This window comes from Molossus molossus, unplaced genomic scaffold, assembly GCF_014108415.1.
Source record: "Molossus molossus isolate mMolMol1 unplaced genomic scaffold, mMolMol1.p scaffold_m16_p_8, whole genome shotgun sequence".
NCBI classification, from domain to species: Eukaryota; Metazoa; Chordata; class Mammalia; order Chiroptera; family Molossidae; genus Molossus; species Molossus molossus.
Window position 1 is genome coordinate 55029691 of NW_023425402.1, and position 22031 is coordinate 55051721.

Below are 22031 nucleotides of genomic sequence, written 5' to 3' on the forward strand. Positions count from 1 at the left end.
TGGTAACAATTTCAAAGAGGAAATACTTGAGCTAGAAGGAACATCTCTCTAGAGTACATTTTTGTTATTTGTTACACCAGAGATCTCCTTCTCACGAGCACATGGACAAGACCTCAGTAATTGTGTAACGTGATAAGAGTGTTTTTACAAGTTATGCAAATACACAGCACTTTGCTGATGATCAGAACAATCTAATTCCCGATCCTTGATGCGGGTGTTGGTTTCCAGCCCCGTCGGGTGGCGTTTCCTGCCCGCAGCTCCGCGCGGCCCCAGGTGAGTCCTGCGCGCTCCCCACACTCTCGCTTGCGGGAGGGGATGGAACGTAGGCGGAGGGCGGGCCGCGGGTGGGGGGGACCAAGATCCGGGCCTTGACTGCAGCTTCCTCCGGGCGGATCCGCATTTGTAGACACCCCCGCAGCCCTGCCCTAGCTCCCGGAGCCTTTCCAGGCCGTACCGCCAGAGGCGCGGAGCCCGCCGGGGGCGCCCCAGCCCTGCAGCGCCGGCCGGGGCGGAGGCCTCAGGACCGCGGAGATGCGGGGCGGGGGCAGGGGCAGGGCGCGGGGTAGGTGACTTTATCCCGCCTCTGTTTTCCTGACCCGGGGAGCAATGACATCACGAGGCCTTCTCCAGGCGCCAACACAAAGAGAGGCTAGGAGAGGCCGCTGCGGGGGTACCCGGCGGCGGCCCTTGCTGCCCTGGGCTCTGGGGTCCCGCCGGTCAGGGCCGCGCCAGGCCCTTTCAACTCCTCCTCCTCTGCTGCCACCGCCTGGGTCGCCGACGCCCGCGCCGCCTGCGCCGTCCGCTCCCACCGCACGCAGCTGAGCCCGCGCTCCCCGCGCCGGCCCCTTCCCATGCGGGCGGCGCGGGCCCTGGGAGGGGCGCCCGCAGCCAGCCGCGCAGTATGCACTGGGGGGTTGGCTTTGCCTCGTCCAGGCCGTGCGTGGTCGATCTGAGCTGGAACCAGAGCGTCTCTTTCTTCGGCTGGTGGGCCGGGTCCGAGGAGCCCTTCTCCTTTTATGGGGACATCATCGCTTTCCCTTTGCAGGATTACAGTGGGATCATGGCAGGGCTGGGCTCCGATCCCTGGTGGAAGAAAACACTTTACTTGACTGGGGGAGCTTTGCTGGCTGCAGCTGCGTACCTGTTCCACGAACTCCTGGTCATTAGGTGAGCCGGAGAGAGGGCCCCGCGCTGGGGCGCCGGAGGGGCACCTGGCCAGGGCAGGGCAGGCGCGATGGAGGGGGAAGGGGGGAACGACCGTGCCAGCTCCTCGGTCACGCCACCCAAGTGCTCAGGGTCCTGTCCTTACCTTTCCCCAGAGGCAATCCATGGTCACCTGGCCTTGAGGGGCAGTTTAGAGTTGACAAGAGAATTAAACTGGTGTTGGGAGGGAAAAACATTGTCTCCCAGTCTTGCGGTGCTGAAAGCAAAAAATCTTTGGGAAGATCCTAAGTGCAGTGTTTTGCAACAATAGAATTAGGCCCTGTAGAAATACTAAGTTACATTTTTATGAAATACCTTATTTGTTTATAGATAATAATGCTGGAACATTAACCGCTAACCTTATCTTTTACTTAAAGGTTAGCTCTCCATTCTCCCTCCCCAAATGTTAGTATCATCAGAAGGCTGATATTGCAAAAGGTCCAGAGACTTCTGGGCCCCTGTTAAGGATGCATGCCCAGGTGTGCTGTGCAGTTTTGATGCAGCCTTCACCTGGTTCTCTGCTAATCTGGTATTTAAAGCTAAACATCATCTTCAGGTTTAAATGCCATTGTTGTGTGAGCCCTAGGAGATTCGAGGATAGGACTAGCACATGGGCGTGTTTGACAAGAACTTGGAAGTCACCCAGAGCCATAAACAGTTCCATGGCTGCCTGCCGCAGAGTGTTGACAGGATTGACTTGGAGATACCAGGAAATGGAGGCCCCTGGTGTTGGTACACCCAGCTGTACATGAGATCTTTGTTTGAGGAAGGTAATACCACAGGCTACTGAGATGGTCGTTTGGCTAATTGCTACATTAATTTACCATGAACATTTCTGTGTGTTTGAACCCTCTGTCACTGGGAGATGACCAGAAGAAGCAGTTTTCAATAGCTCAGCATGTCCTTCTGGGCCAGTATTTTTTGAATAGTGAGAAAGGTGCCCACACTGCCTTTTTCCAGTGGAGGAGACCTACACAATAGGTTGTAAACAAAGACAGTGACAGTGACCTTTAACAGGCCAGTAGACATCCCAGGAGGACACTGTGACAGGCTAACTTAGGTATTGTGCATATTTCTAGCCTCTGAGAGGAGGAGGAATCATTTAGGCCTGGGGAAATGTGCTTTCATATTTAGTAATAACTGAGAAATTTTATTTTCATTGTATACATTGAATACTCTCAGCACTACCTTGAATCTAGTTGAACCAAATAATTTAAAAAGTAAAATGATCTCTCTAGATTATTTTATGTTTCTACTACTTTTAGAATTCTATTTCAAGTTAAAGGTTCAAGCTCTATGCAAAACTAAAACATTTGTGCAGTAATTTAAATGGTAATCCCATTGTTTCTCAATTATATTCCAGCCCAAAGCCTTTTCAGGATCCCAAACCATGTGCTTCTCACCAGTTATCCACTTTGTGAAGGGAGTGAAGACATGTCTTCACAGGGCTGAGTCTAAACCTTGCTTACATGACCTTGCAGAAATAGCGAGGAGCTCAGAGCTCACTCTGGGAGCAGGCCACACCCTGGTAGGTGTGGTCGCTGGACACAGAAGAGGTCTGTGCACACAGATGTGTCCTTCACCTGCTCAGGGGACTACTTGGATACATATTTAGTTGAGGTGTGTTTAATCCTTGGTTTATTCACTTTCGTTTCTTGACAAATGCTTAAACTGAGTTGGAAAGTCCTATTATAATGCAAGTAATAAAAGTAGCTGCCCTGTTTTGAGCCCTTAGTAGGGGCTCTGCATAGCAGTGCTTTGCTTGCGTGATTGCATTTATTCCTCACAACTAGCGTTGGATGCTCGATCCCCATTTTATAGGTAAAGAAATTGTAGCCCAGGATAGTTAAGCAACTTGCCCAAGATCACACAGTAAGAGTACTAGGATCCAGATTCAAGCCTGAACTTTTTTACCACTGTCTCCTAGAGAGTACAAATTCTGAAATAGGTTTTGATGGGGGAAGAGGAAGAAAAATGTAGAGAACTGGGGCATAGCTCGGGGAAGACAGGACTGTGGTAAGGACCTGAGTTTTTGACAGCCTCTAGGGGCACGGAGGGATAGTGGAAAAAAACTGAGGTTGCGGACTGATGTTCAGAGGTTACATGATAGAGACCTCCACTTAAGGTGAAATAGTCAATTGTCTGTGTAGTTTAGGGAAAACACATATATGGGAAATGGACAATACACCTTGAAATGGCTACACTGTCTGAGTTCACTGTCAATCAGAGCCTTCACCATTCTGCTTGAATTTGCTGCTGCTTGGACTTAACCTGAAAGTTTGTCTTCAGAGTTGAAAAGTGAAGTTGACTGGTGAGAATTATTTGCGAAGTTTTATTAATGAGTATAACCTAAGTAGGCATTTTGAATTTTACTCATGTTTTCCCTGCCATAATATTTTTAAACAAATGTAGTCCCAACCCTGTGCTTTTTTTGATCCTTGCGTGGAGGTAGCCTCAGCAGCTATCTTAAGTTCAATTCAGCATTTGGAAAGGTATTGTTTATACGTTGAATGACTGAGTAATGACTTTGTTACTGGTAGCTCATTTGCACTTCAGGCCCATGGACTCATCCTGTCCTAGAACACTTAGGGAATCAGAGCAGCCCATGGATCATCTGACCTCCATAAACAGCTCATCAGCTGTACACAGAGGTGCGGTCACCTGTGATATCTTTCCCCATGGGAATAGGGGCCAGTCTTGCTGCTTTACAGGTGTTTTCTTATACAACCCTCATTGTAAGGGCATTTTATAAAATATAGCTGTCCAGGAAACAGGTCACCCACTTCTCTGATCCTAAGTTAGAGGGAGGTTCCTCATGTGTGGAGGGAGGGCTCTGGGGCCAGATAGGGTTAAAATTCACTCTGCTTTTAATCAACCATGTGACCTTGGATTGGAGAGTAAGCTTCTTGGCTATTGGGTTTTCTCATCTGTAAATAGGGATGATAATAGTAGTCTTCCTCATGGAGTTGATAAAATGTTAGCACATATGAAATGCTTGGCACACCGTTTGACATACAGTGAGCATACAATAAAGGTTGGACATTAGTTGTTATAGATTTTCATCAGAAACTTTCAGGCTTGAGTGGTCTGAGTTAAACTGGCTGTTTTAATATTATTAACTGAGAAATTATCCATTTTGGTGTAGTTGAAGTGCTTAAAAGCTTGGGAACTACAACTGTTAACCACATGATCTAAAACTCATATTCCCTGGGCAAGTTATTAACCTTTTTGAGCTTCGAGTTCCCTGTCTGCTATAAAATTTAAGTGTAGTATAATATACTAAATTTAAACCATAACAATATCCACTCTGTAGTGTTACTGAAATAATTTCATATGCATGTATACAAAGTCATTGGCACAAATGCTTGTCGCATAGTGAGCTTCTATTCTTATTATGACATGACTCAACCATTAGAATTAGGTTGTTCTGGCTAGTGGCATAGGGGATTTGATATTTATCTCCCAACCTTTCCATTCGTAAATTTTTGCCTGGCTAATTTACGTGAAAATACCACTCCATGACTTGAATTATTTGGCTGGACAAAATCAGTAAATTGTCAAATCTACAGTTTGCACTGTCTAAGAACATAGTCCAAATGGCTTCTTAATTTTACTATCTGACCTCCCAAACATTTCATCTAAATGAAAACTTTTGTTTCATAGCAAATATTGTCAGAAAGCAGCAAATATTTTTACTTTTTTAACCAATATTTTCAAAGGAGCCATTCTTACCTCTGTAAGTGGAATGGGCACGTCAGTGGTAAACTCCAGAAGAGTTTGTTATGCTGAACGGAGATGCTGCAGTAAGTGAGCATCCATGTGAGGATGGTACGAAGAGCTTGTCCTTGCTTGCTGAGATCGAGCTACTCAAGGGATTTAGCCAGGAACAGTGTGAGGGAACCAGGGGCTCAGGGAAGGCCAAAGGGAAGAGTGGGAAGTGGTTGGACAGAGTGGAAGATGGAAATTGCAGGAAGTTCCTGTGGTGTATGAGTAGAGCTGTGTGGAATGATGAGATTTTGTAGCATAAGGGGATAAGACCATCTCTCTCTGAAAAAGAATAAAGTCTACCCCTCTTTCATAATGCTTGATAGCTCACCAAATATTTATATATATTAGCTTATTTAGTTATCAGGATAATCAATACACAATAGATACTGTCTCACTTTCCCTGTGAGAGAGGAGAAGTCCAGGGTATCATGCCCAGTAGGAGGCAGGACTTGGATTTGCTCCAGGTGTCCAGACTTGGAATCCAGTACTCATTTACCTCATGGTGACTATTATTTATTTATTTATTTTTTTATCCTCACCCGAGGACATTTTTCCATTTTTTGTTCAGGTAGAGTGGGAGGGAGAGAGAGGAACAGAGAGAGAGAGAGAGAGAGAGAAACATCGATGTGAAAGGAACACATCATGTGGCTGCCACCCGCACAACCGACGAGGGCCGGGGACAAACTGCAACCGAGGTACGTGCCCTTAGCGGGAACCGAACCCGGGTCTCTCAGGACCACAGGCCGACGCTCTAACCGCTGAGCCAAACCGGCCAGGGCGTCATGGTGACTATTAAAAAGCTGTACCAGGGAGGTCTTCCCTACCTAAAATGTAGCCAAAGGAAAAGGGACATGAAGTGTGGCTGAGACAGAAGAAGGAAAAGGTAGGGGCACTAAGATACATGCTGTGTGGACCCTGTGAGGGAAGAGAGGATGAGAGAGCCCAGAGCCGGGTTCCTCGGCACCAGGGGTGAAAGGCCAGGTGAGGGCATGGGCAGTTTGGAAGAGGGACCAGCATCTCAGATTTCCTGAAGTTGTGGGTCTTGGCAGAGTAAATCTGCACTGTTATCCTAGGGTCCTGTGGAAGAACACTGTTTCATGGTGCAGTCTGTGGTTAAGGCCATAGGCTCTGACTGCCTGGTTCAGTCTAGGTTCTGCTGTTTACTAGTGATATGACTTTGGGCAAGTTAATCTCTGTGTCTCACTTTCCTCATTTATAAAACATGGATCGCAATAGCACCTACCTCATAAGGTTATTGTGGAGGTTTAAATGAGATAATACCTGTGAAGCCCTCAAAGCAATGCCTGGCACATAATAAGCTCAGAAGATCATTTTATCAATCCAACTTGTTCCCTGGCAGAGAAAATAACCAGTAAGGGAAAGAAGGGAAAGAGGGGGACCTGTACCTGAAAGTACTCTTCCTGTCCAGAGGATAAAGGGACCAGAAACATGTAGTTACTTTTCTGAGCCCTTGGGGTCATAGTAATATCGGGGTTTGTGTCTCACCCACCTTCCACTTCCTGAGAGTCTCCGGGTGAGGAAAGCCCTGTGAAAAACAGATCTGCTTGTTCACTGAGGAGCTACAGCCCCGCAGGGATCTCCGAGGAACTAAGGGAACTGAATGTATAACTCGCGGGTTGTTCTTTATTTCTGTTTTGGTTTTAACAGGAAACAGCAAGAGATTGACTCCAGAGATGCTATTATTTTGCATCAGTTTGCAAGACCTAACAATGGTGTCCCCAGTTTATCTCCTTTCTGTTTGAAAATGGAAACTTATTTGAGGATGGCTGACTTACCCTATCAGGTACTTGTGTGCAAATATCTTCTATTCTCAAGACAGCAACATCGGTCAGAGAGCGGTACCTAGTCTCACACAATGGGAAGGGCTGGCACTTGGTGCTGGAGGGGGCGAGTGTGAACGTAGCAGCACCCAGTCCTTTGTGGGTACTTGACTCCAGGGTCTGTTGATTTTTACATTCAGTTTAATGTAGGTTCAAAAGGGTATGAGCTTCAGTAGGGTTTGGGTCATGTTATTTTTTCTGACATAGAATACAATTTGGTCAATAGTTTGGGTAGGTTTATTGGGCAGCTGTTAATACAGGTGGCTGTACCATTTCCTGATGTGGTTTTATCCTTTAGGTTTCTATTTATTGACAGCATTGCGTTTTGTCTCATGAATCCTGGGAGCAGAGCACCCAGTGGGCACCAGGGAAGTATACGCAGATCTCGTGAGAGTGTCTCCACAGTGTTCCATGTTTTGTTTGGGTGGCATCCTGGGAAACATTGGCTCACTTCAGCATTAGAGAGTGAACAGAGGAATGTATTTAAGGGTATACATTTTTCTCTGAGTAATGCTTGAGTTGTGTCTCACAAATTTGACAGGTTGTGTTTTTATTGTCATTTAATTCTATGTATTAAAAAAAAATTCTCTTATGTTTTTCTTTTTCACCTAAGTTCTAGCCAAATGCAATTTTTTTTTTTTTTTTTAATCCTCACCCAAAGACATTTTTGCATTTATCTTCAGATAGAGTGGGAGGGAAAGAGGTGGAAAGAGAGAGAGAGAAACATCAATGCGAGAGAGAGACATCAAATGGTTGCCACGCACAAATTCTATTTTGTTTTTGTTATAGTGATTGCTCTTAAGATCCTAATTTGTATTTCTTTATCCCTATTTATTTCTTAAATGCATCCTCTTCTGTACTTACCCTCTAATAATACAAGGACCTTAGCAGGTTCAGGCGAACCTTGGTCTCTCTCTTCCCAGCCCTCACCCCATTTGTGTTTCTGTTGTGTAATACGCTTCTTCTGGAAATCTGGAAATACTCTCTCTTTTTTCTCTCGGCTCTTTTTTAGACAACAAGCCTTACTAAGCTATTTACTATCCTAATTTCCCATCTCTTTCCTCACAGGATTTGTTTGTCTTTTTATCTGAGTTCTTCCTTGATGAGTATTTTCAGAGTGAGCCTTTAAGTGGCAGGCTGTGGCCCTGCATGCTGAGAGCACCTTTGCCCTCGAATCTGATAATTCTGTATTCAAAGTCCTTTTCTTTCAGTGGTTTAAAAATTATATTCTCTTATTAATATAAACATTTAACAATATATCTCCATTGCCTTTTTGCGTCCTTGTTGCTTTTGAAAAATCGAGTGTATATCTGATTTGTTGTCTTTCTTTTTTTCTCTGGTAGCTTTTAGAATTTGTGTTTATCTTGACAATCTTAAATTCCACTATACTGTGCCTCACTGTAGGTCCTTATGTATCTTGCTTGATCCTTTATGAACTCTTTTAATTGGAAGTCTTTAATCTTTTTAATTTGGGGGAATTATTCATTTTCTTCAAATACTTCCTTTTTTTCTGCTCCCTTATTTCTGGATCCTGAAGGCTCTGCTTTGGTTTTGCGTCTCTGAACGTGTCCCTTCATTCTCTTCTTCCTTCCGGCAGACCCATCTCTCTGAGCACCCGCTGCTCCGTTCTCTCCTGTCATCCATCCTGCTCTTCCTCTCTCCACTGTGCTCAGCTTTTACATTTCCTCCTTAACAGTTCCCCTTGGTTTCATTACTGATCTCTTCCATGATCTCTTAGAGGATATTTATCATGCTAATTAAATTTTTTTTGGCTTGTCCCTATATTTCTGCCTCACGTTGTAGGTATCCAGGCTGTTGCGCTCTCCTGTAGTGGTTGTACTCCTCTGAAGTCTAGTTGTTTTGGTTTGAGACCTCCTTTCACCAGGGATGTCAGCTTCCCTGCCTGGGAATGTATATGAGCAAGGTCTAAAGCTCAGCCCACAGGTTGTGTACTTCGGGGGGAAGTTGCAGAAAGGGAAGGAGGTGAGCCCCAGTGTGGTTCCTCTGGTTTGTTGCCACTCCTCCAAGTGGCTCTCACTGGTCAGAGGTTCACCTTGAAGTTCTTTCAAAGTATCAGCATTGAGAGGTGGTGGTCTCCCTGAATGGAAGCAGACCAAGCAGGAAGGTTGGAGGGGGAGAGCTCCTCACCCAGCCAAGCTTTTGGCTGCCCTGTTAACCATATTCCCGTCCAAGCCCTGACTCCCCAGGGCCTGTGCTTTCTGAGCCGGTTTTTCTACAGAAGAGGGATGGGGTCAGCAGTGACCCTTCTAAGCAGCACGGGACGAGATGAGTGTCATGCTCTCAGCTTGGTAAGTGCTATTATGGAGTTTCTCTGGGAATGTGGTAGGAGGCACTGAGTCAGGATTGTGGGGGATCTGGGGGGACATGGGGTATTTCTGACTGGGAACTGCAATGCAAGGGTGAGTTTGGAAGCAGAAGCAGGGAGATTAGCCAGGACTTTCTAAGCCAGTGATGGAGGAGAAACTAGCAGTAAAAACAGACAAGGCTTGACTTATCTCAGTGCAGGGGATCTGGTTTGAAAGATCACTGTCCATCTTGCTGTTGGCAGTCAGCACTAAAGAGGTGTCACCGAGGGGTGCAGACTGGAGGAAGAGGCTGCTATCCGGCAGCTGTCTGTTTCTGTTTCATCATCACTCTAGAAAGAGTGCCTCCCTTAGCCACGATAGCTTTGGGACAGTTAGGGTCCAACACCTAAATTCTGTGTGTTGAGTTTCTGGCTGCTTTCAGGATCCCGTGTGTCCCCAACCCCATGAAGCCACCTGCTGTTTGCAGCAGCTGCACCAGCTGCCAGGCTGTCCCGCCTTCTCCTTTCTTGCCTTCTGGCCTTCAGGTGCTGATTGCCGCCCCCCCATCTTTACCAGCAGCCTAACTAAATCCTTAGTTCATGTTTCGGAGCAGCTGCTGTTTAGGTAGTTTAACTGAAGCAGCAGGGCACATGCCTCGCTGTGAAGCCTGGAGCTCTTACAGAGACCTTGGAGAAGGGAAACGCTTACACCCTTCTGAAATGATTATTTCTTATTATACACACACACACACACACACACACACACATATGTTAATCCTCACCTGAATATATTTTCCCATTGATTTTCTTGGAGAGAGTAGAAAGGAGGGAGGGAGGGAGAGAGAGAAAAAGATCAATATGAAAGAGGTATATTCATTGGTTCCCTCCCGCACGACCCCAACCGGGGCCAGGGATTGAACCTGCAACCCAGGTACGTGCCCTTGAATGGGAATTGAACCTGCAACCCTTTGGTCTGAGGGCTGATGCTCCAGCCACTGAGCAAAACCAGCCAGGGCAAGTGTATATATATTTTTAAAAAGGAATGGTCTGGGAGTGTTATTTTCTTCTGTGAGGTCTCTACAGAAAATATGTGGAGGGGTTGTTCAGTGCAGGGCAGAGATCTTGGGTAAAAGGAAAGTGGTTCTGTGCTTTAGAAGAGGATGTGCCTGCCCCAGTACCTGAGCCCATGTGCCATCAGCAAGGCTTTGTGTTGATGCAAGTGATGCCTGGGAAGGGGTGGTGGGAAGTGCTCACTTCTCAGACATCTGCAGACAGGTTTGTCATATTCCCAGGGTGTTCCACCTTCGGCCCCTTCTTTGCCCTGTGCTTTCAAAAAAAAAAAGATTAAAATGTCATGTTCTAAGAGCATGCCTTTATATTTGAAGCTTTTTTATCTTTTAACCTAAGTGAGACTGGAATAAATATTTGAGGACCATTAATAGGCACCCACAGGCCTTTTTATTTTTTTAAACTTATCTTTATTGTTGAATGTATTTCAAATGTCCTTCCTTTTTTTCCCTCCTTGACCCCTCCTCCCCACTCCCACTGCCCTTCTGCTTTCCCCACACTGTTGTCTGTGTCTATTGGTTATGTGTATATGCATGTAAGTTCTTTAGTTTCTCTCTACCCGCCCCACCTCCCCCCTTCCCTTTGAGGTTCCTTAGTCTAACAACCAATTTGTACTTAATCCCTTCATCTTTTTCACTCAACCCCCCTCCCATCTGGTCTCTTGCTGCTTTTAAGATTTTTCTATTTGTCTTTAACCTTTGGCATTTTGATGATGATGTATCTTGGTGTGGACCTCTTGGGGTTCATCTTGTTTGGGACTCTCTGTGCTTCCTGGACTTGTATGTTTGTTTCCTTCACCAAGTTAGGGAAGTTTTCTGTCATTAGTTGTTCAAATAGGTTTTCAATTTCTTGCCCTCTCTCTTCTCCTTCTGGCAGTCCCACGATGCAAATGTTGGCACACTTGAAGTTGTTCCAGAGGCTCCTTACATTATCCTCAGTTTTTAAAATTCTTTTTTCATTTTGCTGTTCTGATTGGGTGGTTTTTGCTTCCTTATATTCCAAATTGATGGTTTGCTTCTTTGCTTTACCTACTCTACTATTGATTCCCTGTACATTATTCTTTATTTCAGTAAGTGCATCCTTCATTTCTTCTGGTCCTTTATTATACTCTTGAGGTCCTCACTAGGTTCCTTGATGTTCTCACGAAGTTCCTTGAAATTCTAAGTTCATTGAGGGTCCTTATAAGCAATGTTTTGAACTCTGCATCTGTTAGATTACTTATCTCCATTTCATTTAGTCCTTTTCCTGGAGTTTTGTTTTCATCTTTCATTTGGGACATGTTTCTTTGTCTTCTCATTTTGGCTGCCTCCCTCTGTTTGTTTCTATGTATTAGGTAGAGTTGCTATGTCTCCTAGGCTTCCTAGGGTGGCATGTTGTAGTAGGTGTCCTGTAGGGTCTAGTGGCACAGCCTCCCTGGTCACCCAGCTGGGCCCTCGAGGTGCACCCCTCATGTGGACTTTACACCCTTTTGTTGTAATTGAGTCTTGATTGCTGTTGGCAATGGAGGGTTTTACTCAGGCTGATTAGCTGCAAGGATGGGCTGTGCCCACTAACCACAGACCTCTGACTACCTTGGAGGGTCAGCTGTGCAGGGGCCCACCACACAGAGCAAGACTTACTTCAACAGGGCTCTGAGTCCACTCCTTGAGTGTGTCACTTGTGGAGGTGGTTGGGTGGTGGTGCTTCGATGTGAACCTGTTCACTGGGTGTGCTGGTTCTGGGGCAAGGTCAGCCACTGCCTTTGTTCTTCCTGGGGTCACCCGGCATAAGCTACAAAGTGATCTGTCAATGGCTGCTTCTTGTGCTGGGCTTGGAGGTGCCCAGGCAATGCCAAGCTGTGAACCAAGGCTGGCTGCTTTCACAAGGCCTTTTTAAAAAGCCTGATTATTACCTTTTTAAAATCTGGATATAAATATCAATAGGTCAAGTTTAAAACTTTTCATTTTGTAATAATTATAGGCTCATAGGAAGTTGCAAAACATGTATAGGAAGCTCCCGTAATGATTTTTGTTAAAAAATAAAAATAGCTTTAGTATTTTTTCTGGTTATGTGTATTTGACATATGGTTATAATAAGAATTTCAAGCAATACAAAAAGTATGGGTAGGAAATGAAAATCTCCTGACATCCCACTAGCTAGAGATTACCGTCACTGATATTTTTGATCACCCTTCCATTCATTTCTCTAGACATATGTGAGGACACCTTCATCATTTGACATAACTGGTTGTGTAAGAAGCATGTATTTCACACAATACTTCTTTTTAGATAAGAGAAAGAAAAAGAAAGACGGGCTTCTTTGGAAGTCGCTGCGCTGACTTTCAGTTTTAACTGCTGCTGTTCTATTTATTTGTTGATCTTGTTTTTTCCATCCCATCTTTTAAGAAAGTCCTACGCTACAGATACGGTAAAAGAATGATAGAGTAAACACCCACATGCCCTTTACCTGGATTCACCAGTTGTTAACATGTTACTTTCTTTGCTTTATTTCTCTTTACAAATACCTTTTATGGACAATTTTATAATGAATCATTGGAAAGTAGGTGGTAGAAATCGTGAGACTTCATCCCTCACTATTTCAGTGTGCATCTCCAAAAAATAAGGACATTCTTCTATAAAACCATAATACAGACTTCCGGTCAAGATGGCGGCGTAGGTAAACGTGGTATCGCGTCCTCCCACAACCACATTCAAGTTACAACTAAACTACAGGACAACCATCATTCAAAACCGCCTGAAATCGAGCTGAATGGAAGTCCTACAACTACGGAATAAAAAAAGCAGCTGGATGGAGACTGGTAGGGGAGGCGGAGGCGGAGGCGGACGGTCTGGTCCCACACCCACGTGTGGCGGATAAAAAGTAGAAGGATACCTGGCTGGGAAGGTCCTCCCTGAGGACTGAGGGGTCCCCGTTCCACACCATGTGCCCCACTCAGGGTTCCAGTGCCAGGAAGAGAAGTCCCCATAACTTCTGGCTGGAAAAACCAGCAGGAACTGAGGCTCAGGGAGGCTGAGGCTGAGGTGGCTGGAGCCCCAGGCAGCTCCTCTTAAAGGGCCTGCGCACAGATTTACTTGGACTTTCTCCCTCTAAGTTCAAAGGGGAAGCAGCTCGAGGGACACCAGAGACATACAGGGAAGAACTGAGCTGTTTGGCATTGGAACGGGGGCTGGAGAGGGGGTTTTCTCCAGGACAGACCTGCTGTCAGAGGCCTTTGTTCCTTTGGTGAGCCCTTCCATGGGGCGGCAGACAGCCACCATATCTGGGACTCCAGCAACCTGGCTCACACTGGTAGCCCTGCCCTGGTGATTCCCTGAGGCCCCACCCCACCCAACTTTCAGGCCCATCCAAGCTGGTACCATTTGGTTGACTATAGGTTTAGCTTATCTTCAATCCTGCTTCAGGTTTTCCTAAATTCTTTCAAACAAGCCGCATCTGGCCTCAGCTAGTTGCACCTCTCATTAAGTAATACATAGAGACAAACACAGGGAGGCAGCCAAAATGAGGAGACAAAGAAACAGGTCCCAAATGAAAACAGAATAAAACCCCAGGGAAAGAACTAAGCGAAATGGAGATAAGCAACCTAACAGATGCTGAGTTCAAAATACTGCTTATAAGGATGCTCAGTGAACTTAGTGAGAACCTCAGTGAACTTAGGGAGGGCCTCAAGAGCATAAAAAAGGACCAGTCAGAAATGAAGGAGGCACTAACTGAAATAAAGAATAATTTATACAGATTCAATAGTAGAGTAGGTAAAGCCAAGAAGCAAACCATAGATTTGGAATATAAGGAAGCAAAAAACACCCAATCAGAACAGCAAAAAGAAAAAAGAATTTTAAAAACTGAGGATAATGTAAGGAGCCTCTGGAACAACTTCAAGTGTGCCAACATTCGCATCGTGGGGGTGCCAGAAGGAGAAGAGAGAGGGCACGAAATTGAAAACCTATTTGAAAAACTAATGACAGAAAACTTCCCTAACTTGGTGAAGGAAACAGACATACAAGTCCAGGAAACACAGAGAGTCCCAAACAAGATGAACCCCAAGAGGCCCACACTAAGACACATCATCATCAAAATGCCAAAGGTTGAAGACAGAGAGAATCTTAAAAGCAGCAAGAAAAAAGCAGTTAGTTACCTACAAGGGAGTTCCCATTAGACTGTCAGCTGATTTCTCAAAAGAAACTTTGCAGGCCAGAAGGGAGTGGCAAGAAATATTCAGAGTGATGAAAAGCAAGAACTTACAACCAAGATTACTCTATCCTGCAAAGCTGTCATTTAGAATCGATAGCCATATAAAGAGTTTCCCAGACAAGGAAAAGCTAAAGTTGTTCATCACCACCAAACCATTATTATATGAAATGTTGAAGGGTTTTCTTGAAGAAAAAGATAAAAAATATGAACAAACAAGATGGCAATGAATACATAACTATCAACAATTGAATCTACAAACAAAATGAACAAGCAGACCAGAAACATTTTCATAGATATAGAGAACATTTTGTTGGTTGCCAGATGGGAGGGGGGATGGGGGAATAGATAAAAAAGGTGAAGGGATTAAGAAGTACAAATTGGTTGCTAGACTGACAAACCTCAAAGGGAAGGGGGGTTAGGGGGTGGGAAGAAATAAACCAAAGAATTTATATGCATGTATGCAAAACTAATGGACACAGACAACAGTGTGGGGAAAGGCAGGAAGGGGCAGGAGTGGGGAGGAGGGGTCAATGGGAAAAAAATGAGGAACATCTGTAATACATTCAATAATAAAGATAAAAAAAGAAAAAAAACATAATACATATTATATATTATTGTATAAAATATAATACAATAACATATTTTTTTTCAGTGTGTTATAATCCACTAAACTAGCCCAGGTTAGTTCAGATTTAGCCAGTGGGAGACCTTTTAAGATGGCTGCAGGGAATGTAATAGATATACATTTAGCTGAAATTTGGGGCATCATGGCTGTGTAGCAAATCAGAATGACAAGACTTTAGGATTTCTTTTTTGTTTTGTTTTGTTCAGACAGAGTAGGAGGGAGAGAGAGGAAGAGAGAGAAACATCTACGTGAAAGGGACACATCAAGTGACTGCCACCCGCACAACCCAACCAGGGCCGGGGACAAACTGCAACTGAGGTACGCTCCCTTAGCAGGAACCGAACCCGGGTCTGTCTGGACCACAGGCGGACGCTCCAACTGCTGAGCCAAACTGGCCAGGGCTAGGATTTCTTTTAAGGTCTCAAGTTCTCCATCTCAGAATGGTGATGGTGATGGTGATGTCAATCCTTATGATGCAGGCACTTTGTCAAACACTTCATGTGCATTTTCTCACTTGATTCTAGCAACTGTTATTATATGATCCCCATTCTATAGAGAAGGAAACTGAGGCCCAGGGAAGATTAGGGAGACTCAGGGAGGCCCACGGTTGTACACTGAATAATGATGGAGCAGATGGTTCCGTCAAACTTACAGCATTCACTGCTGTGCTTATAATGCCGTGTGAGTGTGGATGTATTCATCTCACCAGGGACAGACTTGTATGGGAGACTTCACCTTGGGAGAAATGTAGAGGATCTTCATCTTTCTTCCCAAAATTGCCTTCAGAAACTACCCTTAATGATCAGCCAGACTCCAATTGCTTAAATAAAAACAGACCAGGAGTGCTTTAACATATTGAAGGAAGTTAAGAAAATTATCACATATATATAGTATCTTTTTATTTTTAAAGTAACATAACCACATTTAAATGTTTTGAAATGAATGGTAAAGACCTCCTGTGTCTACTCATAGTCTGACCAATGACTTTTGACATTTTTCTGTTTTCTTTTAAAAATGTTTTTTAATTTATCTGATTAAAAAAATATTTTTTATTTATTGATTTTTAGAGAGAGAGGAAAGGAGAGAGAAAAATAGAAACATCGGTGAGAGAGAACATTGATTGACTATCTCCTGCATGCCCCTCACTGGGGATTGAGCCCACAACCTGGGCACGTGTCCTAACCGGGAATTGAACTAGTGACCTCTTGGTGCATGGGTCAATGCTTGACCACTGAGCCACACTGGCTGGACCAATTTATCTGATATTCAGTTAGACGTAATCAATTAGAGTGTCTCTAAAATGTTGTCTCCTGCTTTTTCTAATCTAGTAAGCAAAATCATTTTTTTGATGAAAATATACTAGAGTTTTAATTTCCATAGTAGTTGGCCATTAATTTTTATTACTACAATTTAAAAAAGTGGTCTAGATAAAAATGTACCAAGTACCCAGGGAGAGGGTGTCTGAGGAAAGGCAGAGTGTGGAAGGAAATCTATGAGAGGAGGAGAACGTACACTGGACGGCGGAAGCATGGAAGAAAGGCAGACAATGGTTGCACCTTGCGGAAAGAATTCATCAATAGTGAAGTTTGAACAGAATGTTTGGGATGGACAGGGCTTTGCAGAGAATAGAGAAAGGAATTCCTGTAAAAAGTAAAGAGTGTACAAAGTCAGAGAGGTGGCAAAATATTTGACTTGGTTGGGTGTAGGTAGTTTGGATTCAGGAAACCACAGGAACTGATAGCAAGGGGGCTGGGCAGTTGGACAGCAGCTAGGTGGTGTGGGCCTAGGCTGCCATTTGAAGGGGATTAGAGTAGATTCATTAAAGCCATTGGGTAATTTTGAGCAGCAGAGGTCTTATAACCTATTGGCATTGCAAACAGTTCCCTTTGATGGTAGTGTGGAGGACAGATTGCATTTGTGAATGACAGAAATGAAGTTCAGAAGGGGATGCGTTAGAAGGTTATGGGTTGTATCAAGAGAAGTTTGAGACTAGTGCCATGTTATATGAACAATTTACATCTTTAGTGTACAAATTATAAGAATGTCAGATGTACTAGCAACTTTTGGAGGTGCGTGACATTTCTCCTGGTCCACATCAGGGGCAACGTCTAGGGTGGCATATCTGTGTGCAGTGCCTGGCAAAGCAGTGGGGGCAGGGAGGACTTGCCAAACTGTGAACCCTGGCACAGGCTGTATCCACCAGCGGAGGTTCTGTTTTCCTAATCGCACAGAAGCAATATGACTGACAGCAGCCCCATTAACTCCCTTTGTTCCAGAATGAATTTTGTTAGAATAAGCAATGGGATAAAGTATCAACACCAAGAGATGGAGACCAGTCAAAATTTCCAGTATGCTCCATCAGAGACAGCAGTAAGCAACATTAAGCTAGTACCTGCTCTGCTTTTTAGCTTTCCAGAAAGGTGATATTTCGTCAAAGGTCTGAGAAGCCTGGGGCCCTCAAGCATAATCCACGCCCAGTCCTTGTGGGCACAAATGGGCAACAGCCTTCAAGTGTTGTGCTATTCAGCCATAACCCTGTTATCTCACTGGGGGCCAATTCAGTGGTCATACAAGCCACTCACAGTTTGCAGGCATAATGCTTAGACACAGAGAGGCTTGACTTCGTCATTTTGTAACATTCTATGTTTGTTATCTCTTGTGGTGAGCGGTACTGTTTGGTTTTTGGGAAAGGCACATACAAATCTTCATGTGTTTTAGGTAAGAACAATTAGAGCATTAGTCATCTTTGTTAATCCCAATGATTTCTCTCATACATAAAATAACCCAAAATGGTAATTAAAAAAAATTTTGGCAAATACTGATTTCTAGTCTAAAAGAAGATTTGACCCGGGCTCTCCTAGAAAGGGGCCCTCACAGAGTTTGCTGTCATGAAGCATCTGGACAAGGAGGGCTCTTCTTGTGCAGGGCTTGGAGCGTATGATTACTTAAGCTGAACTTTGTTTCTCCAGGGGTGATAGGGTAAATGGATGCCTCTAGAGCAGAGGTGTGCAGGCTGCGGGTCTGCCAAAAAAGGGGACGGTTTTCACATTTTTAAATAGTTGAAAAAAGTCAAAAGAATATTTTCTATGACATTACATTTCACATTTTAGTGTCCATAAACAGTGTTTTGTGGCCACTGTCATTCATTTATGTGCTGTCTCTGGCTACTTTCAAGCTACAACTGCAATGTTGAGTTGCTGCAACAGAGACCAGTTGGGTTGCTTAAAATGTACTGTCTGGGTGGTTACAGAACAAGTTTGTTGATCCCTACTCTAGAGAAACAGTTTAAAGATGTTGAGGTCTGATTTATTTAAGATTTGTCTAATGCAGTCTTTTTGAAGTAAAACATAGCTTTATTGAGGTCTAATTGGCATACTATAAATGGCACATATTTAAAGTGTATAATTTGATAAATTTTGGCATATGTAAATATTCATGAAAAAATTCACCACAATCAAGATAGTGATGTATCTATTACCCACACACTTTCTCTTTGCCCCTTGATAATCCTCTCTCCTGTCACTTCCTGTCCCCCATCCTCCTGAGCATGGTCAGCTTTCTGTCCCTATAGATCAGTTTGAATCTCTAGAGTTTCATATAAATGGAATCCTACAGTAAGTACTCTTTTTTTGGTCTGGCTTCTTTCACGCAATGTTATTTTGAGATTCACCCATGTCATTGTGTATCAGTAGTTCATTCCTTTTTATTATAAAGTTATACCAGAATTTACTTATTTATTTATCTCTTGATGAACATTTGCATTTTCTCCCGTTTTTAACAATTGCAAATAAAGCCTCTATGAACATTTGTGTACAAGTCTTTGCATGGATATATGCTTTCTTTTCTTTTGGCTGGCTGTCTCTCCTCTCTCTCTCTCTCTCTCAATAATAAGCTGGAGCCCATGATAAAATTTATTGGAATAAAGTAATATCTTTATGTGAAGGAAATCTTGTTTTTTTTTTTTCTTTTCCCAAGAGAAATCATTTATTCTAAGAGTTTATGTGCTGAGTACAATCACTTGAGTAGTCCAGTCACTATCAAATATATGGTTGGAATGTTTGCTTCTGTTAATCATATGGTGAAATTTAAATAAAACATTGCTTTTCTCTTTTTAAACTTTACTCTGCTTAGAACTATTTTGGTGGAAAACTCTCTGCTCAAGGGAAAATGCCTTGGATTGAATATAATCATGAAAAAGTTTCTGGCACAGAATTCATAATTGACTTTCTGGAGGAGAAACTTGGAGTGAATTTAAACAAGCACCTCGGGCCTCATGAAAGAGCCGTGTCCAGGGCGGTGACCAAGATGGTGGAGGAGCACTTCTACTGGTGAGTCCCGGGCGCCGGGCTGCCCAGGGCCTGTCCTTGGCCTTTGGAATAAGCCAAGTTCTTTGTCACTTTTCAGCTACTCCCCAAACCTTTCCTTTAAAAAAAGCTTTTAAAAGTTTTCTGCATTCTGACTGACTTAGGGATCAAACTTAGACTGTTAAGTTTCCAGGTATGTCGAACAGGGCTGACATGTTCTGTAGAGCCCCAGCTAGTACCTGGTTTAGGCTTTGTGTGCCATATGTCTCTGTAGAAACTACAGTTGACCCTTGAACAACTTGGGGATGGGAGGCACCAATGCCCTGGGCAGTCAAAAGTCCACATGTAACTTTTGACTCCCTCAAAACTTAACTGCAACTAATAGCCTACTGTTGACTGGAAGCCTTACCGATAACATGAACAGCCAATTAACACATATTTTGTATGTTATATGTATTATTACTACATTCTTACAATAAAGTAAGCTGGAGAAAAGAAAGTGTATTAAGAAATACATTTATAGTACTGTATATATTTATTGAAAAAAATCCACGTATAAGTGGACCCACACAGTTCAAACCCGTGGTGTCCACAGTTCCAATTCACTCCACCCTGTCCTGCTGTTGTAGTGGAAAAGTGGCCATAGATGATATGCAAATGAATAAGCATGACCGTGTTTCAGTAGAAGCACTGACATATGAATTTCATTGAATACAAAAGATTTATTTTATTTTATTTTTTTGCCTCAACCATTTAAAAATGTAAATGTGTTAGCCTGTGAGCTATAGTTGGTTGACCCCTGATCTAGCCACCCCTCACTAAGGTGAGGGAGATATTTCAAAAGACTGGGCTCTTTGCCAGTACAAACCGCGGAATTAAAACAACATTTTATCAGATGCCCAGAGAAGGGGACAAAGAAGTAAATCAGGAGAGTGGTCTTAGGTGAAATAAATGACCCAAGCTTTGTAGGATTATTGTCAGTTTTCCCCAGAGGACAGGAGCGTCTCTGTATTCCAGAAGTAAAGCGTGCTACCTCTCTCTGCGTGCCTGTGCCCCGACTGCCTGACCGCTAGCTTGTATTCCCTGACTCACACTGTGTTGATGAGTGAGTCTGTTCTGCACATGGCCTTGTGCAGGCTGTGGCCCTGCGGGAGTTAAACAGGCCTGGGTCTTCTTGCTTTACAAACTCATTGTCATCTGTTTGTTTTTTCTTTCATCCATTAGTTGGAGCACCTCTCTATACCCCAGTAGATAAGAGAAGTTTTTTCTCTGATTTCTGCAAACTTTGTCTTGTTCCAAAGATTCAATAAGAATTGTTAAGCCCACTTCTTTAGTCATGAATTGTTGCCCCTGGTCAGGAGGTCACCCAGCTTTTACCTCCTGCACTAGGAGAAACACTCAGTGTGGAGTTGATATGGAAGGTTCTTCCTTGTCACCTTCCCATTTCATCCATTCAGCTCTCTTTCTAAATGGAAAACTTGTGGTTCTATCTCTTGGATTTTAAGTGCTCCTCTATTTTTCTTTTCCTTTTTCTACTTCCTGTTCTTTCCCAGTTTATTGCAGGGCTGACCTGAAACACCACTTCAGAAGGGGGTGGGAGCAAGGTGGGAGCAGGCAGGGGTGCTGGTCTGTGTGGGAGTAATCACAGACCAGGTTCCAGAACGAACCCAGGTCTTTTCCTTGTAGCAACACTGCTTGAGAACTGCTGGCCTTCCCATTTCAAAGAATGCAGGGTTCTGCAGGGAGGACCCAAAGGCATGACTCTTTGTGACATGCTTAGCCTGTGTGACGGAGCCTGTGTCATGTGCTAGCTAGATCCCAGTCCCCACAGTGATTGAGGGACATGAAGAACCAGTAGAGGGCCCTCCTACCCCTCCTTGATGTGGCCCTCCAAAGCCTACCTCATTTGATTGATGGGCCCTAATGTGGAGAGCTGGTGCTTTGTCAGCTGCTTGAAAAGAAGCCAAAGCCTTACACTGGTTGGTAGTTTTGTTACAACTCTTTGACTTCTGTAATGGTTCCTGAAATTTATATTTTGGTTAGAAAGATTCCCAAGTACCACCTGTCACTGCTTCTTGCTCTGGGTGTGTGAATGGTTTATGTATATTTACTTCATGGTAGAAGTCCATCTTCTGCTCTTCCTCCCGCTTCTCTCTCTCAAGGGCCCCTCTGATACTTGCTGGGAGCAGGGTATGGTGGGGGAGGGAGGAGTGCTGTGCGAGGGGTGGAGGGAGGTGGGAGGTGGTATCCTGGTAGGAAAGTATCTTAATTTTATGGACCACCAACCTCCAAGTGCTTGGGTCATACACAGACTCTTCTTTCTTTTTAATTAGAAAAACACTTATTTTTGGGTTAGCTACTATTTCTCATTTGTGTCTCCTCAAGAGTTCATTTGAGAAAGAATAGTTAAGGTGGAAGGTCAGGTCCTAATTTCTCCAATTCCCTTAAGTCCCTAGTAGCAGAAGGAAAAACAGACCTTTCTTTGTTTCATAAGGTTTCCAGACCTTCAGCCAACGTCTTGCTTTGGGGAGGTGCTGAGCAGCCTTTCCTGAAAGCTCTAAATGCCAGGGGAGAAAAGGTCTTGTCCTCCTTCGTGGTGAGAAAATGGGTGACACAGAACCCGCGGATTCTCCACCCTCAGGCTCCTCTCCTCCTTCCCCTTTCTGGTCTCAGAGGCAGGACAAGTGTGTACCTGTGGAGACCAGGCCAGCACAGGAGCTTGACCACAG

General features: G+C 44.0%; 1 protein-coding gene across 4 annotated transcripts in view; it reads left to right on the forward strand.

Moving 5' to 3' along the window:
* The first annotated feature begins 537 nt into the window (after positions 1 to 537).
* FAXC (failed axon connections homolog, metaxin like GST domain containing) overlaps positions 538 to 22031 on the forward strand; it is a 68758-nt gene continuing 47264 nt past the window's right edge. Inside the window, exons 1-4 of one of the 4 annotated variants that reach the window (XM_036249286.1) lie at positions 538 to 562; positions 1046 to 1167; positions 6640 to 6775; positions 19130 to 19326. In XM_036249286.1, the coding sequence (XP_036105179.1) occupies positions 1061 to 1167; positions 6640 to 6775; positions 19130 to 19326 (440 nt within the window). In that variant the 5' untranslated portion in view covers positions 538 to 562; positions 1046 to 1060. Of the gene's footprint in view, positions 563 to 643; positions 1168 to 2628; positions 2824 to 6639; positions 6776 to 8853; positions 9122 to 19129; positions 19327 to 22031 lie in introns of those variants that run through there. The other 3 variants (XM_036249285.1, XM_036249288.1, XM_036249287.1) reach the window with 3 other exon arrangements.